Source organism: Lepus europaeus, chromosome X (assembly GCF_033115175.1).
Source record: "Lepus europaeus isolate LE1 chromosome X, mLepTim1.pri, whole genome shotgun sequence".
NCBI lineage: Eukaryota > Metazoa > Chordata > Mammalia > Lagomorpha > Leporidae > Lepus > Lepus europaeus.
This window is the reverse complement of record NC_084850.1, coordinates 45,079,177-45,096,358: the sequence shown is the minus strand read 5'-3', so window position 1 is coordinate 45,096,358 and position 17,182 is coordinate 45,079,177. Positions and strand designations below refer to the sequence as shown.

The 17,182-nt window shown below is 40.4% G+C and overlaps 1 protein-coding gene across 2 annotated transcripts in view; it reads right to left on the bottom strand.

The window, feature by feature from the left end:
* FAM199X (family with sequence similarity 199, X-linked) overlaps window positions 1-16,286 on the bottom strand; it is a 30,710-nt gene extending 14,424 nt beyond the window's left edge. For both annotated transcript variants that reach the window (XM_062183407.1, XM_062183408.1), the window contains exons 1-2: window positions 15,859-16,286; window positions 6,479-6,698 (exon numbers count right to left, since the gene is read on the bottom strand). In XM_062183407.1, coding sequence (XP_062039391.1) covers window positions 6,479-6,698; window positions 15,859-16,055 — 417 coding nt within the window. In that variant the 5' untranslated portion in view covers window positions 16,056-16,286. The remainder of the gene's footprint in view (window positions 1-6,478; window positions 6,699-15,858) is intronic.
* Between the last annotated feature and the right edge of the window lie 896 nt (window positions 16,287-17,182).

The window sequence follows — 17,182 nt, the reverse complement described above, 5'->3', positions numbered from 1 at the left end:
GGACTGCAAGCAAAGAAAACTATCAGCAAAGCAAAAGGCTTTAATATTACTTCAAATGCTAAGATGCTCCTTCATTCTAAGGTTAAAAATCTCGCCTAATGGAGTAGCTAGAATTTCTCTTCCCAGAGAAATCTATGAATCATTTACACTTACTTTAGTTGTAACTAAAACATGTTAAAAAGATAGATTTACACAGATGCAGTTTTTAATCACAACAAAGGTAACACACATTTTTAAACCACAAGTAAATGATTTTTAGTCTGTATTAATCCCAACATATAATTTGTAATTATCCTCTTGGATAATTTACTGCTCGTCATTATGAGTTCCCACAAAGACAAGACTGCATTTAAACCTTTCAGCATATTTAAATAGCAAATATCCATGGTAACAGAGTACCCATACTACAATTTCAGAGGTGGGAAAATACATTACCAAAGCAGGACTGATTTTTTGTTCAAAAGTGTAGTCATTCATGTGCATTAACCGTCAGTGGTTAGGGATGGCTTTCCACTTGATCTACTCATGAACTAAGGTGAAGAATTCAGCAATTACAATTTCAAAATGCCTGCCACCTTGCAGTGTTATATACAATGCAAACTCTAAATAAATCACATAAAATAAGTGGAAAAATATTTCTTAGAATTATGAGGACTCCATCTGATTGTACTTTATTAAGATTCATTGTAATCTGATTTTAAGTATAAAGTATGCACTTGACATATGAAGCACTGAGAATAAAATGGTACCCACACAAAAAATGATGACTGCTGTCACCTATAATAGAAAAACAAACTGAAATAGGTGTAAAGCGAGGAATGGTTTCTCAAGTTCTGGTATATCTAATGGCAGGAATGGCATGTAGCCATTAAAAAATTCATTATGAAGATCATGAAAAACTTTGATATTTAAATGATAAAATCTTACTATAAAATTTTATCCAAAAGAGGAAGGACTATTCCCTACCTCTTTCTATGAGGCCAGGATTACTGATACCAAATCTAGAAAAAAACGAATAAAAGAGAACTATAGAACAATATCATTTATAATATAGATGCAAATATCCTTAACAAAATGCTAGAAAACTGAATCTAGAAGCATATGAAAAGGATTATACACCATGACCAGTTAGGACTTATTCCAGGAATGCAAGAGTGCTTCAATATATGAAAGCTAATCAATATAACGTATCATAGAATAAAAGAAATCACATGATCATCTCAAATTCTCAGAAAAAGCATTCCACAAAATCCCACATCCTTTCATAAAAAAAAATCAAACTAGAAATAGAAAGGAAATTCCTTAGCATGATATAAGGCATTTGCAAAAACACTGAGGCTAACAAACTCAATGGCTGAAGACTGTAAGTTCTCCCACCAGGATCAGGAAAAAGACAAGATGCCCATTTTCACCACTTTCATTCAACACTGTATTGGTGATCTAGCCAGAGCAATTAAATAAGAAATAAAAGTCATCCATATTAGAAGGAAAAAGAGGAAAAGTCTCTCTATTCTCAGACAACTTAAATATAAAAAAAAAATCAGAAAAAGAGGCTATAAAAGCTAACAACAAGCTCCAGCCATTGCTGCCACTTGGAGAGTGAATCAGTCGATGGAAGACCTCTCTCTCTCTCTCTCTGCCTCCTTCTCTCTCTGTGTAACTCTGGCTTTCAAACAAATAAAGAAATCTTTTTTTAAAAGAGAAAATATATTGCTACAGTTGCCTTAAAAAGAATAAAATACCCAAGAATAAATTTCATCAAGGAAGTATGAGGCCTCTTCAAAGTATACATGGAAAATTCATATTATAAAAAAGCTAAGCATGGATTTCCAATATTTTTGCACCAAAATAAACTTAATCCCATGTCTATGAACTTTCTAAAGTACCTTTGTATAAGGCTTGGACACTGAAAACTGCAAAAGTAACACTGAAAGAATTAAAGAAAACCCAGATAGAGATAGTCCCTCCTATCCTCATGGATCGGAGTATTTAGTGTTGCTATTAAGATAGCAATACTCCCCAAAGTGATCTACAGATTCAATGTAGCCCCCATCAAAATTCCAACTGCCATTTTTGCAGAAATGGTCAGCCTGATCTTCAAATTAATATGGAATTGTGGGAGATCTCAAAAAACCAAAACAACCTTTATAAAGAACAAAACAGAATAATTCACATTTCTCAATTTCAAAACTCAGTACAAAGCTATAGTAATTAGAAGTGTTATACTAGCATGAAGTCAGACACATGCACCAATGGAATAGAACTGACAGTCCAGCAATAAATCCATGCATCTATGATCAATTATTTTTAAAGATTTATTTATTTATTTGAAAGTCAGAGTTACACAGAGAGAGAAGGAGAGGCAGAGAGACTGAGAGGTCTTCCATCTGCTGGTTCACTACCCAATTTGCCACAGCGGCCAGAACTGCGCCAATTCGAAGCCAGGAGCCAGGAGCTTCCTCCAGGTCTCCCACACAGGTGCAGGGGCCCAAGCACTTAGGCCATCCTCCACTGCTTTCCCAGGCAGAGATGGATCAGAACTGGAGCAGCTGGGACTCAAACTGGGGCCCATATGGGATGCAGGCACTGCAGGTGGCAGCTTTGCCTGTTACACCACAGTGCTGGCCCCTGATCAATTCATTTCTGGCAGTGTGCTAAGATCGTTCCATGAGGAAAGAATAGTCTTTATCAACAAATGGTACTGGGACAACTGGGTATGTGTATGCAAAAGAATGGATTTGAATCCCTATTTCACAACGTAGACAAAAAATAATTCAATTGAGCTTCGTTAAAATTATAAATGTGTGTGTGTGTGTGTGTGTGAATGTACACTATCAAGTGACTAGACACTATCAAGTTAAAAGAACCCACAAGGGGGCCAGCACTGTGGCATAGCTGGTAAAGCTGTTACCTGCAGCACTGGCATATGATTTGAGTCCTGGCTGCTCCACTTCCAATCCAGCTCTTTGTAGATGTGCCTGGGAAGGCAGCAAAAGATGACCCAAGTACTTGGGCCCCTGCACCCACCTTGAGAGACCGGGATGAAGCTCCTGGATCCTGGCTTTGGCCTCGCCTAGCCTTAGCTGTCACAGCCATTTGGGGAGTAAGCCAGTGGATGGAAGATTCTCTCTCTCTGCTTCTCCCTCTCTGCCTCTGCTTCTCCCTCTCTGTAACTCTTTCAAATAAATAAAATAAATTTATTTTTATTTGAATTTTATTTAGTTAAAATTTATTTTATTTATTTGAAAGACACAATTACACAGAGAGGTCGAAACAGAGAGAGAGGGAGAGGTCTTCCATCCACTGCCTCACTCTCCAAATGGCCACAACAGCAGGAGCTGAGCCAATCAGAAGCCAGAAGCCAGGAGCCTCCTCTGGGTCCCCCATGTGGGTGCAAGAGCCTACATGGGATGCAGGTACTGCAGGCCGAGGCTTTAACCTGCTGTGCCACAGTGCTGTCCCCCTAAATAAATCTTTTAAAAAAAGACAACCCAGAAAACTAAGGTTTTGTAAATCATATATCTGATACTAGTCCAGCAGGCAGAATAAAGACTTAATAATTAAAAGACAACACAACTAAAGGATTATGAACAGATTTTCTCTAAGATATACAAACAACCAGTAAGGACCTGAAAAGATACTCAATACCATTAGTCATTAGGGGAATCCAAATGAAAACCACCATGAGATACTGCTTCACATTCCACTAGATGCCTGTAACCAAAAAGACAATACCAAGCTTGAGCAAGGATGTAGAGAAACTGGAACTTTCATAAATTGCAAGTGGAAGTGGAAAATGGTGCAGATACTCTGGAAAACATGTTAGCAGTTCCTCAGAAAGTTACATAGAGTTATCATATGACCCAGCAATTCTATTCCTAGGGATATATTCAAGGGCATTATAAATATACAACCACATGAAAGCTTATACTTAAGTGTATATTATTCACAATAGCCAAAAAGTAGAAACCGCTCAAAGTACCCATCAGCTGAGAAAAGATAAACAAAATGTGGTATATGCATGCAATGGTTTATTATTCAGTCATAGAAAGGAAGGCAGTATTGTGATATGCTATGACATGGGTAGACTTAAAATATGCGAAATGAGAAAAGACAGACACAAGAGGACACACATTCTGAAGCCATTTATATGAAATATCTAGAAAAGCAGTTCTTCATACTATTTTTTGAATTCTTTACTTAGTGAAGGGTAAATCTTATGAGCATAAAGTTAACCGAAAATAGATCTTTGTAAAAATTAAGAGTGTGAATGGGAGAGGGAGGATGAAGAAGGGTGGAATCATAGGCAGGAGGGAGGGTAGGGTGAGAAATATCACTATGCTCCTGAATCTGTATATAGGAAATACATGACATTTGTATACCTTAAGTAAAACTTTAAAAATAAAAAAAGAGAAGCAAGCCATAGAGAAAGTAGATTACTGGTTGCCAGGTGATAGGCACAGTGGGAAACTGGGACTGTGTTCTAATAGAGTTTCTTTTGAGGAATGACAGAAACATCCTGAAATTAGATAGTGGTGACGGCTGTACAACATTATATTAGTAACCACTGAATTGTGCATTTTGAATGATTAAAATGGTAAAGTTTCCTTGTTTTTTACAGTTAAAAAATTATACATGTTTATCCAAAACATATGAAACAATATAAAAAAAAGAAATGGAGGGGGCTACAAAATTTTTTGCTCTTTAAAAACTTGTCTTAGTTTTCAGCATAGCATTTTTATAACAATAAAAAGCAGCAATCAATCTAAATAATCATCATTATGGAACTGATCAAGCAAATCATGATGCAACTATAAAAAAGAATGACATATTTGTTGAAAAAAAGCATAAAGTCAAACAGTGGGTGAAATATGATCTTATTAATGTGTTTTTTTTTTAAATTTTTTTTTTGACAGGCAGAGGGGACAGTGAGAGAGAGACAGAGAGAAAGGTCTTCCGTTTGCCATTGGTTCACCCTCCAATGGCCACCGCGGTAGGCGCGCTGCGGCCGGCGCACCGCGCTGATCCGATGGCAGGAGCCAGGTGCTTCTCCTGGTCTCCCATGGGGTGCAGGGCCCAAGGACTTGAGCCATCCTCCACTGCACTCCCTGGCCACAGCAGAGAGCTGGCCTGGAAGAGGGGCAACCGGGACAGGATCGGTGCCCCGACCGGGACTAGAACCCGGTGTGTCGGCGCCGCAAGGCGGAGGATTAGCCTAGTGAGCCGCGGCGCCGGCCATTAATGTGTTTTTAATACAGAAACATACCTATATCTGCATAAGCTCTTAACAGCGGTAACCATAGTGGAGTGGGACTTAGGGACCTTTTTTTAAAAAAAAAAAATTTTTGCCACTTAGTACTATTTGATATTTTAATAAAAACTGTTTGAAATAAGGTGGTATTTCTCTTTTGGAATACAACATCAAGTATTTGGATGGCTTTCAAACATAGCAGGTATTCAAGTTTATCTGTTGAATAAAACATTGGCTATATAGAAGGAAAGTTTCTTTAAATATTTTTATCATTTACAATCAGAAAATGGATGTCACAATAAAATAGTCTACATTTTTTTTTTGGACAGGCAGAGTGGATAGTGAGAGAGAGAGAGAGAGACAGAGAGAAAGGTCTTCCTTTTTGCCGTTGGTTCACCCTCCAATGGCCGCTGCGGCCGGCGCATCGCGCTGATCCGAAGCCAGGAGCCAGGTGCTTCTCCTGGTCTCCCATGCGGGTGCAGGGCCCAAGGACTTGGGCCATCCTCCACTGCCTTCCCGGGCCATAGCAGAGAGCTGGCCTGGAAGAGGGGCAACCGGGATAGAATCCGGTGCCCCGACCGGGACTAGAACCCGGTGTGCCGGCGCCGCAAGGCGGAGGATTAGCCTGTTAAGCCACGGCACCGGCCCAATAGTCTACATTTTGTGATAGACTTCAGTCAGTATAAAATAGCATTTTCAAACAATTTGCCACAAAGCTGTTTTATGTGGTATATATGCCATGAGAAGAAAAACATCTCTATATAAGAACATGATAGAAATGAGAAATTACACTGTATTGCTAACAGAACCCAAAATTATGTACTTGTAATAATAATGGTTTATAATACTGGATATATAACATGACCCTGGTGTGTGTCCTGAGGAGATGAAGACTATTTGTTATAAAGTGGGAGAGTAAATTTGCTTGGATTCATGTATAGAAAGGTACTGCACATGTATAATAATGGTAACACTATACCAGTATTAAAGTACATGAACATGTACAAAAGGATATCACAGCATCATAAACCTAGAGGCACATCAGCAAAAATAAAGGATATATAGATATATATTCTTTCTAATTGTTAATCTCCAAAGAAGTTGCAAAGTTTCCAGGACTGGATAAATAGCAGACCAATGTGCTCTGAGGTAGAGATGAAAATATGAAAAGGGAAATTATACTGTTACTTATGTAGATACGATGTCAATAAAAGAAAAAAAACTTACCTGCCATTCAAATTCACTATCTGACCAATCCCAGTAAGTGCTAATCGAAGAGGACACATCACTGCAGACACTCCCCTCAGGGAATAAATCAAAAGAAGTGAAATCTTGATCATCTAATAGGGAATAGCAATCATCTTGATCTCCAACAGAAACTGATGAAAATAGCTCCTCGCTGCATTCTGAGCTGGCAACACTTGTTCCACAAGAAGTCAGGTTCCACCTTCAAAAATACAACACAAAGGCAATCACAAGAACTACAAGGTCCACACAATTTTGAGATATTAATATGCATAGTTATGAGGAATTTATTTTAGGTATGATGATATTGTGTGTATTTTTAAAGGAACCCTTAGCTTTTAAAGAAATATTAAAATATTCATGAGTGAAACATGTCTGGGATTTACTTCAAAATAATAGCGAAGGCGCTGGGGTGTTTGCTAGGGGTATAGATGAAGCATGAGGTCACATATGAATAATTGTTGAAGCTAGGTGATGAGTACATAGGATTCATTACGCTATTCTCTACTTTCTTAGTCATCTTAAAATAGCTATAATAAAATATTTTAAAAGAAAGATATTTGAGTTAGGAATAAAACAAAATCTTCATCCATAAACTATATATATATATATATATATATACATATATATATATATATCATAGTGGTTATGCATAAACTCTGGAGTCTGGCTGGGTTCAAATTCTTGCTCTGTCATTTGCTAGCTATTTGATCTTAAACAAATCAAATCCTCTACAAACCTCTGTCCCAACTTTAAAAATTGATTTATTGTGAAGGTTACATGAGAATGCATACAAAGCACTTAGCACATCTAAAATGTGCTCAGTACATGCATCTATTCTTAGCAAATTGAAAGAGGAGAGGAGCCATTGCAAGGCAAAGAAAAGCACCAGAAAGAATGAGCACAGGTACAAGTTCAAGAAGTTGTTTGTTATTTATGTTAATGTTGTACAGGCTCAATGCAAAGAAGTTGGAATAAAAAAGGGCTAAAGATCAAAATGGTCAATTAATCTATTACCCAACAAGAACTTGTCCATAACATTTTGTTATCTTTTTCTATGTGCATTTGTATTTTTTTTTCAGAATCAGCAGTCACTTTGAGTATCTGTATTTCAGTATCCTGCTTTTTTCACTGAATATTTTCCTAAGCACATGCTGAGTATGCCTAATCTGAAATGTTCTGGATTAGAGATGCTTTGGATTTCTGATTTCTAATTTTTTAATTTGGATTTGGAATATTAGCACATACATAGAGTTATCTTGGGGATGAGACCCAAGACTAAAGACAAAATTCATTTATGTTTCATAATATCTTATACACATAGCTAAAAGTAATTTTATACAATATTTTGACTGCACATATCACATGAAGTCAGCTGTGGAATTTCCCACTTGTGTCATGATTGCCCTCAAAAAGTTTCAGATTTTGGAGCATTTTAGATTTCAGGTTTTTTTTTTTTTTTTTTTGACAGGCAGAGTTAGACAGTGAGAGAGAGAGAGAGAGAGAGAGAAAGGTCTTCCTTCTTCCGTTGGTTCACCCCCAAGTGGCTGCTACGGCCAGCGCATAGCAGCCCGGCGCATGGTGCCGATCCGAAGCCAGGAGCCAGGTGCTTCCTCCTGGTCTCCCACACGGGTGCAGGACCCAAGCACTTGGGCCATCCTCTGCTGCACTCCCGGGCCACAGCAGAGAGCTGGACTGGAAGAGGAGCAGCCGGGACAGAATCCACCGCTCCAACAGGGACTAGAACCCGGGGTGCCGGCGCCGCAGGCAGAGGATTAGCCTAGTGAGCCGTGGCGCAGGCAGATTTCTGGTTTTTGAAACAGGGATGCTTAACCTTTATATTACCTGAAGCCATTTTACTACTGTGAATAGTCCACTGATTGAATATATCCTAGTTAATCCTATTCTCCCAATAACAGATATATAGGCTGTTTCCATTTTTTTGTGTTAAAAATAATACTGAGGCCGGTGTGCGGCTCAATAGGCTAATCCTCCACCTGCGGCGCCGGCACCCCGGGTTCTAGTCCCGGTCAGGGCACCAAATTCTGTCCCGGTCACTCCTCTTCCAGGCCAGCTCTCTGCTGTGGCCTGGGAGTGCAGTGGAGGATGGCCCAAGTCCTTGGTCCCTGCACCAGCATGGGAGAAGCACCTGGCACCTGGCTCCTGGCTTCGGATCAGTGCAGCGCGCCGGGCCGCAATGTGCTCACTTGGGGGTGAACCAACCGAAGGAAGACCTTTCTGTCTCTCTCTCTCTCTTACTGTCTAACTCTACCTGTCAAAAAAATTTTTTTTAAATAATAATAATACTGAGATAAGACATTTTGTTAATAATTATTTATCTAAACATGAATTCTCTCAGGATAGATTGCTTGAAAAGTAAACAGAGTCAAAGAATATGAATGCTTCTAAGAGTCATATACCGTTCTGAAAGGTCAAACCAATACACCCTCCCTAAGGCAAGACAGAAAAGTGTTCATCTCTCCACACCTTAACAGCACTGAAATTTTTATTTAAAATTAGTTAATCTATCTGATAGGACAGAAAGATTTTATATCGTTTTATTTCTTTGATTAATAGCAAGATCAGAATTTAAAATGTTCACTAGCTATTTTGCTCAGTGTTTTCTATGTATGAGTGTTCTCCTTATTGATTTTGTAAGAGCTCTTTATGCACTAAGGTCATATACATTTTGCCTACAGTACTTGTTGCAGCGATTTCTCGTGTTTTATTTTTTTGGTTTTGAAATATTTCAGTTTTCTCTTGTAAATTTCCACTAGGTACAGACTGTTAATGAGATAATCTTTACTGCTTTGCCAGTAGCATAGGGAATTAATCCTGAAGATATTGATTTAGTGTTTCCGATACTAATAAGCTACTGAAATGACTTCCTGAAGAAAATCCTCTTATTTCTCCATCATTAGGTTGTTTCTCATCCTTCATTAAATCCAGGGGTTTTTTTGATGATTTTTTTAACTTCCTCCTTTATATTTTATATGGCTAATCCAAACTCAAAAGTTCTTGGTTTACAAAATTAGGATGACACAAAAAATTTTATGGTACCTTTTCCTTTTAGTTGAAGGTGGAGAATTTCAAAGCATTGAGACACACATACAAAACTATTATAATTCTGTTAACAAAAAGCAGATGTCAATAAATTTTTATAAATAGATAATCTAAAACTCATCTGAAAATCCTAGAATATTTTTTCTTCATATGCTTGATAGGTGGGCAGTAACTGTACTTAAAAAAAATTAACAGATTGAGCAGAATTAGGCAAACTGTCCAGGTCTTGCAGTAAAAGCTATGAACAGCAATCAAAAATTCTGTCCTAGACATAGTAAATCATAGCCACATTGTGTCTTGAGCTAATACTTTTCATGACTTCAGATTCCAAATGAGTCTTTTCCCCTTTATTTGTTCACCATTCCACAAACATTTATTCAGTATCTTCTATGCGCCAAATACTATGTACCGTGCTAGGAAAAACTGTTAGATAATTGTTTTTAATTAGAATTTCTTTTCAGCTCCACTGACAAAGGAGTCATATATTTGCTTTTTTTCCCCTCTCATCTTAGGGCAAAATCAGTATGTCCCTTATTTTCTCAGATTTGTAACTATGTAAGATTCTAGAATGTTCTCAGAAGCCTTTAATTTTTAATGATCTGTGCCAAGCAAACTAGGTTCACCCTTCAAATAGTTTGCCAAATAGAAAGAATGTTTTTTACTATTAAATATTTTTAAAAATTTTAGTTCTTCCAATTTGCAAATATTAATTACTATTTCCAGGCAATGTAGAAAAGAACAAACTAGGAAGTATCTTTATCCATTGCTGGTGGAAATATAAGCTGACATAATCTTTCTGAAATGCAATTTGGTAGTATATATATATCAAGAACTTTAAAAAGGTTCACTCATTAGGAGTCAGTAATTTCCCTTCTAGGAATCTATTCCCTCCCTTAAACAGCAATTTGGAAAAAAAAAAGATGTAGGTACAAACACATTCAAACGGTATTATTTATAATAATCAAGAGGGGAAAATAAATGCCTCCAAACCCTGGGGAATAATTCAATGATACAGCTGAATGATGGACTTCATAATCATGAAAAAAAATCATAGTTTCAGAATATTTAGTGAAAAGGAAAACACTCAACATTATGAGCAAAAATAAGCAGGTCACAAATTACATATACAGTCTGATCTTGATTTTTAAAAATTATATAGGACTCAGAACATTAAAAGAAATAGCATCAAAATGTTGAGAGTATTTACTTTTGGGGAAAGGGATCAGGAGTAGTAGCCTTGAAAGCCTTTTATATGTCCACAATTTTATATATTGATATTTTACAATAAAAATCTAAATGTGATTCACTTAGAGGTTCCATCAGTTTCAGACTTACAATGAGTGTCCACTGTGTGCTTACCATTGAACTCTCCAAGTTTGTATACCCTCACATCTTATTCCACCAAGAAAAATCTGCCTAGCACTGCTTCTACCTAAAAACTATAACATTATTCTCAGAGGAGACTTTCTTTCACATCTTAAAAGTGTTGAAAGAAATCCCAATGAAATTATGTTTAACTCAATAACTAGGCTTGCTGCCCACATTTTAATTAAATAGTAAAGCCAAGAACATTTCTCTGTGAGGCTTTTTGCAAGAAGACACAGACTAAGGACTTTCAGTGGTATTTTGGTAATCATTTAAATGTTAAAATTAAGAAAAGCATGTACACCTTCCTCTGCAGCCCCTGCTCCTTTCAAGATGACCTAACCATCCCCTCTCACAATGGGAATCCAGGCAATGAGGACTACTGAGTAAAAGCTCAACAGTCAAGTTGACAAATGTCATTCCGGATCCATGCTATGCATTTATTCTCAGGGAACAGCCCCCCACCATTTCACTGACTCCCTGCCATAACCCCCACACAGCCACCATGACTTCTGCGACCTCTCTCTTAGAGCCTAACATGCCAGCAGGGTTTCAGGCTAGCATAGGTGACCTAACCCCCTACCCTCATCCCAGCTACCTCAACTGTCATGAGGCCATTATCCATCATTCTATCCACTCTACTGTCCTGGAAGTAAACCTTCTATGTCATTTCTAAGGCTAATTCTTTCACATGAGCTTCTGAGTGTATCCCCCCTCCCATCTCCCTTCATCCCATCTTGTATTTTTCAACTGCTCCTTTTCCTGTAGCCTGCTTCCAAGAAGCTAAAATCTCTATTCTTAGAATATAGAAATTCAAATGAAGCAAAAACCAAGTGAAGAAATTTTCACTTCCCTTCCAAATTATCATATCTCCTCCTTCCTTTCTGTTAAATTTATTGAAAAGTTTCTAGTCTTTTCAACCTGTGGAACTCATGGTTCCACTCCTATCATGCTAAAGGAATTTGTTAATTACTTCTTAGTCTATATATCTAGCTTAGACATTCTGTCAACGCCTGACCCTCATTCTCAATTTGTTTCAACAAGTTCCCAAATCAGATTCTATCAACATGGCTCTCTCACCTGGAACCCACAGCTCTTTTGCACTTCCAATTCTATATCTAGATAAGAAACTGTGGGTGGCACCAGAGGCTCACAAGAGTCTAGGGGTTTTTCTCTATAATGGTGATTGAAAACAGAGCTCTAAAGTCACAAAATGGAATAACTGATTTATACAATAGTTCATTTCATAGTCTGCCTATACAAAACTAAGGCACTGTCCTCCACACTTTTTACAATTGTTCAATGTCAAGGTACTGATACACTCCTGAAAGAAGAAAAGAATAACACTTCTCTAATTCATGTTAATCTCTGTCATCTCACAATTTAATCACAGGATTTACCAATGTTGTTATAGTTTTCCAACTTTATAAATATCTTTTTTAAAAATTATTTTGTATTTGAAAGGCAGAGAGAGACTGATTTTTCTTCTGTTGGTTCACTTCTCAAATGCTCACAAAAGCTGCAGCTTGGCCAGGCTGAAGCCAGGAGACTGGAGTTCCTTCCAAGTCTCCCATGTGGGCAGCAGGGACCTAACTACTTGAGCCATCATCCTCTGCCTCCCATGGTACACATCAGAAGGAAGCTGGATTCAAAATGGAGGCAGAGGCAGGACTCGATCCTAGGCATGCCCACAAGGGATATGGGATTCAGGTGTCCCAAGTGGCACTTTTATTGCTTTGCCAAATGTCTGCCCCTATATGACATCATTTGTGGTTATGATGGTGCTTGCAGGAGACATGGCTACTGTAAAAAACAAGTCCTGACTGAAGTGCCTGGAGAAAACTATTTACATCAGAAAAATGCTATCCCCCAAGCCAAAAAGAAAAGTCTTAAATACTAAATATATTCCAAATTGACGTTTCAATTTTGTTTGGTCAAAAAGATTATTAATATTTAATATTTTAATATTTATTAATAACTGAAATTTATTGTTTTCCTAAAGCTCTAGATAAAACCAACTTGGCAATAATATCCTAAAAAGCACTCCTAGGAAAGTTTAAATTCTTAGGAAACTGGCTGTGGCCCTGTAGTGTATTTCCTACTGAACCTGTACCAGTGACACACCAAAGTACATCACAGAGGACTCTATTCTGAACACACATGCAGGGTTCAGGAGCCATTAGTGAGTATTAGTGCTGTGGCTCTCTTGGTTAATGAAGACTGCAGATATAGCCCAGAGTATAACAGAAACAAAACTGTCATCATCACAAAGCCCTTATCAAGAACACTACTTAAATATCCTAGTCCACACTTTTCTTACAACGTAACAAGAAGGAAGCAAAATTAAGGTAAACCACTTACCTACCATTGACAAGATTTCTACTTTCAATGAAATTTGTTTTGCAGTGACTAAACTCAAGGCAGAATTTCAGACAGACCTCCACTATTCAGATCTGACTTGGGGACTGTTACTTGAACAGGTGAATGATGTGATGTGAAGGACAAAAATGAGACATATATCTCAAAAAAAAAAAAAAAACCTCTCTAAACTTAATGCTGCTCACATATATGATTTAGCTATTTGCTTCTCCCAGAAAAGAAATGGCTGAAAGCATATGGTCCTCTCAAAAGCCATCTTGAGAAGGGGTAAGAAGGCAGAAAATTCCAGAAGGAGAAAAGATATAAAAAGCAGGATAGCCTAGGGCAGAAACATCAAATCCTGTAAATACTGCTAATTCAGCTTCCCATTCTCTGGTGAAAGGATAGAGACCATTAGATTCCCTGCTGCCATTCAAAGCCTTGTGAAAAATCGGGTAGGAGGAAGATTTTTAAAAAGTAGTAAGTTTCAGCTCTCTGCTGTGGCCTGGGAAAGCAGTAGAAGGTGGCCCAAGTGCTTGGGCCCCTGCACCTGTGTGGGAGACCCGGAAGAAGCTCCTGGCTTCGGATCTGCACAGCTCCGGCCATAGCAGCCAATTGGGGAGTGAACCACTGGATGGAAGACCTCTCTCTGCCTCTCCTCTCTCTGTGTAACTCTGACTTTCAAATAAATAAATAATTTTTTAAGTACTATCTAGGAAAAATATTGACTTGACTTAAAAAAACTGGAGCTTTACAGGAACCTCCCCCTCCACCTTCACTGCCCCATTTTGGAAAAAATATAGCCTTGACCTACCACAGTTGTCAAGGAAAGAGGAAGAAAACACAAGGGAAAAATGGGGAGGAGTGGGAGGAACGGAACAAGCTATAAAAAAAAAAACACAAAAAAACAAACCACGTTATCATTCTCATCACTTCACTCCCCATTACCTCCACCAGTTCTGGCAGTCCTCACCCTCAACCTCCACCTCCACTCCCTTGCCCTCACCACCAGAGCAAGCCAATTCTGGAATCATTTAAATTGCTTTTCCTGTGCATGGGACTTGGCTGTAACCCTGTAAAATCTGAATACCAAATATGTGCAAAGGTATTCTTTTTTATTAGGACAGTTTAGTTCACAAATATGTTAACATTTATGTGACAGGGACATCCTAGACTCAATAGGCTTCTGTGAGTTAGTCTAACAACCTATAAGGACCACTCCTAACATCGGACCCATTAGTTTTGTTCCAAGTTTCATCACTGGCTTCATAGAATAGTCTTGGCCTGACTAGGTTTTATGACCTTCAACTCAGTCTTTTCTCTCTGGGCCTCAGTTTCTTCAGTTTTGCAATGAGGATTTGGAATAGCTGTAACAAATCTGTCACTTCCTTTTAGAACATATTACACTGCTGTTCTGTTTCCAAAGAGACTACAGAAGTTTGTTTTAGGTAAGAATACTTTATTACAGACCTGTACCTGGTAAAACTCAATAAATTTGTAAAATGACTTAAGGAGTAGGATGGGGGAAAATATGCAAGATAATAAAATGTAGGAGGATCTGATCATACTCATATCAGTAAACTCGGATCAAAAATAAGAACTAAACTGCTTCGTTTATCTCTCCAGTGCGTTCCATAGCTGAACCCCTCTCCTAGTCCTTGGAGCACATACTCTCTCAGTCCTCTGACTACATTTCTCAAATACCCACCTATACTAAAAGTTGAGGCTATATCTAAAACATCTTTAAATCCCCCATAACATCTGGCACTAATTGCTCACATGAGAGAATTCTTGCAATAAAACCAGTCAGGAGGAGATGGACCCTGTGAATAAATCTGTGTAAGTTCAACCTAAACCTTGTTCTGTTTGCCTCTCACTCCATAAACACACCCAGTGGGAGAGCAAACCTAAAGGTATGTTACAGGAAAGAATTTTCCCGATTTAAGCTTAAACACTTCAGCAGGGCCTAAAGCCCTAAGGCTAAGAGTTCATAAAGGAAAGAGGGAAACAAAATTGACTTGTTTCCTGGGGGTGGGGAGTAGGGCTGTAAGAAGACAGGTTAAAAACAGGGAAAGTTCTAGCTTCGTAAGTGCCACCTTTCAAAAGACCCACGGATTGACTTGGAGTCATTCCGAAAGCCATACTGCAGCTTACCGGAAATGGAAGGGGTTAAACTTTTGCAGATGGATGGGGAATGGGAAGCCTCTAAAAATCAAGGGTGAAGGTTTGGGACTCACAGGGGATAGAGGTGGAGGAAAGAGGGGAGAAGGAAGGCGAAGGGTGAAGAGAGGCGGTAGGGAAGGGAGGAGTCGCGACAGCCAGAAGACGAATGGGGAAAACAGAAAGAGTAAGCCGCCGGTAGAAAGGAAAACCGGAGGGCAGGGGTGAAAATAAGGAGGGAACAGGGAAGGAGCCCGGGAATGAGCGCTGGTCCAAGGAAGGTGGGGGAGGGGGCGGTCAGAGACACAGCCCTGGGCGAAGTACCGGGAACTGGGAGGCGGGGGGGTCCCGTCCGTTCTGCAGCCAAGAGGCAGGGGTTTGGGTAATGAACCCTTGCCCGCAGCGGCGGTTCGTACCTGTTGGTGTGGAAGCGGTGGAGGGGGTCGGTGCGGTGGCAGGACGACAGCTGGCAGCCAAAGTCGCTGATGTCCAGGCATCCCGGCTCCTCGCTGGGGCAGGTGCTCACCCCGCGAGGGGGTCCCAAGAGCGGGAAGGGTTCCTCAGGGGTTAGAAACTTCTCGTACGAAGTGGTGGCCGATGCCTCGTCGGACATGGTCGGATACGGCCTGGCTCGAGCTCCCTCTGACTCTGGGCTTCTCCCGCACCCGCCCCCTGCCCCCACTCTAACCTGCCCGGTGTCGCCGCCGCTCCCGGGTGTGCCCGCCACAGCTCACTGGCAGGCTGAAGGCCCCGGCCCGCCGCTGCCCGAGCTGTGCGAGGCCAGCGAAGACGCTGGTAGAGGACACAAGCAGCCCGCCGGCCACCGAGTCGGCGCCACAGTGGCCTCTGCAGCCGCCGCCGCCGCCGCCACTGCCCGCCCTAGCCCGTCACAGCCGCCCCGCCCTGTCCGGCCCGCCCCGCCCACTGCGCTCACCGCTCGCTACTGCTGCAGTCCGCCCCGCGCCAGCCGGGAGGGGAAGGGCGGTGGGGAACCGCTCCGTGTGCCCCCTGCTGGAGCGGAGGAGGAACTGAACCTCCGTCCGCCGCAGCCTCGCTCCCTCGGCCCTGCCCACCCCGCCCTTCCTGCCACAAATCAGGGATTCCGGCTGTTGGAAGGGCCGGGCACCTGCGTCCAACCTCCTCCGCTTTCTGGCTCGCTTAGGATTACTAAAGGAGCCACCCCAGCCCCAGGAAAAGGGACTTGGCCAAGGTCATACTGCTGGTGCGTGCGAAAGAATCCGGATGTGTTCATTCCCAGCATACTCGATCCCCCTGTCCCAATTCAACAAGTATTTATTGAGCTCCCTGCAGTGTGTGCGTCCAGCACTGCGTAGTGAGCTCTAGGGGCGTTAGAGCAAGTAGAAAAATAGTCCCTGCCTCACCCTTGATCACCTAACTCCAAGAACACCACACTACAGCCAGCAGGCTACTCAGAGCTGCTGGACACGCAGTGTTCTTTTGTGCTCTGTGCTTTCCTGGCATTATGCTCTCTGATTGGAATGCCTTGCCTTTTCTCTCAAGCTAATCCTTAAAGCCGCAGCTCAAATGTTACCTCTTCTGTGAAGCCTTCCCTGACTCACAAAGGGGACTTAAGCACTCCCTCCTAATAACCCTCTGCCCACCCCTGAAAATAAGCTACGGAGTTGTTAAACATAAATCAACTTGCTAAGTGTCATATACTGTTCTTTCTTCCTATCACTTCTTTTCTATGTATTCTACACAAATGATTCCAGATCTTGG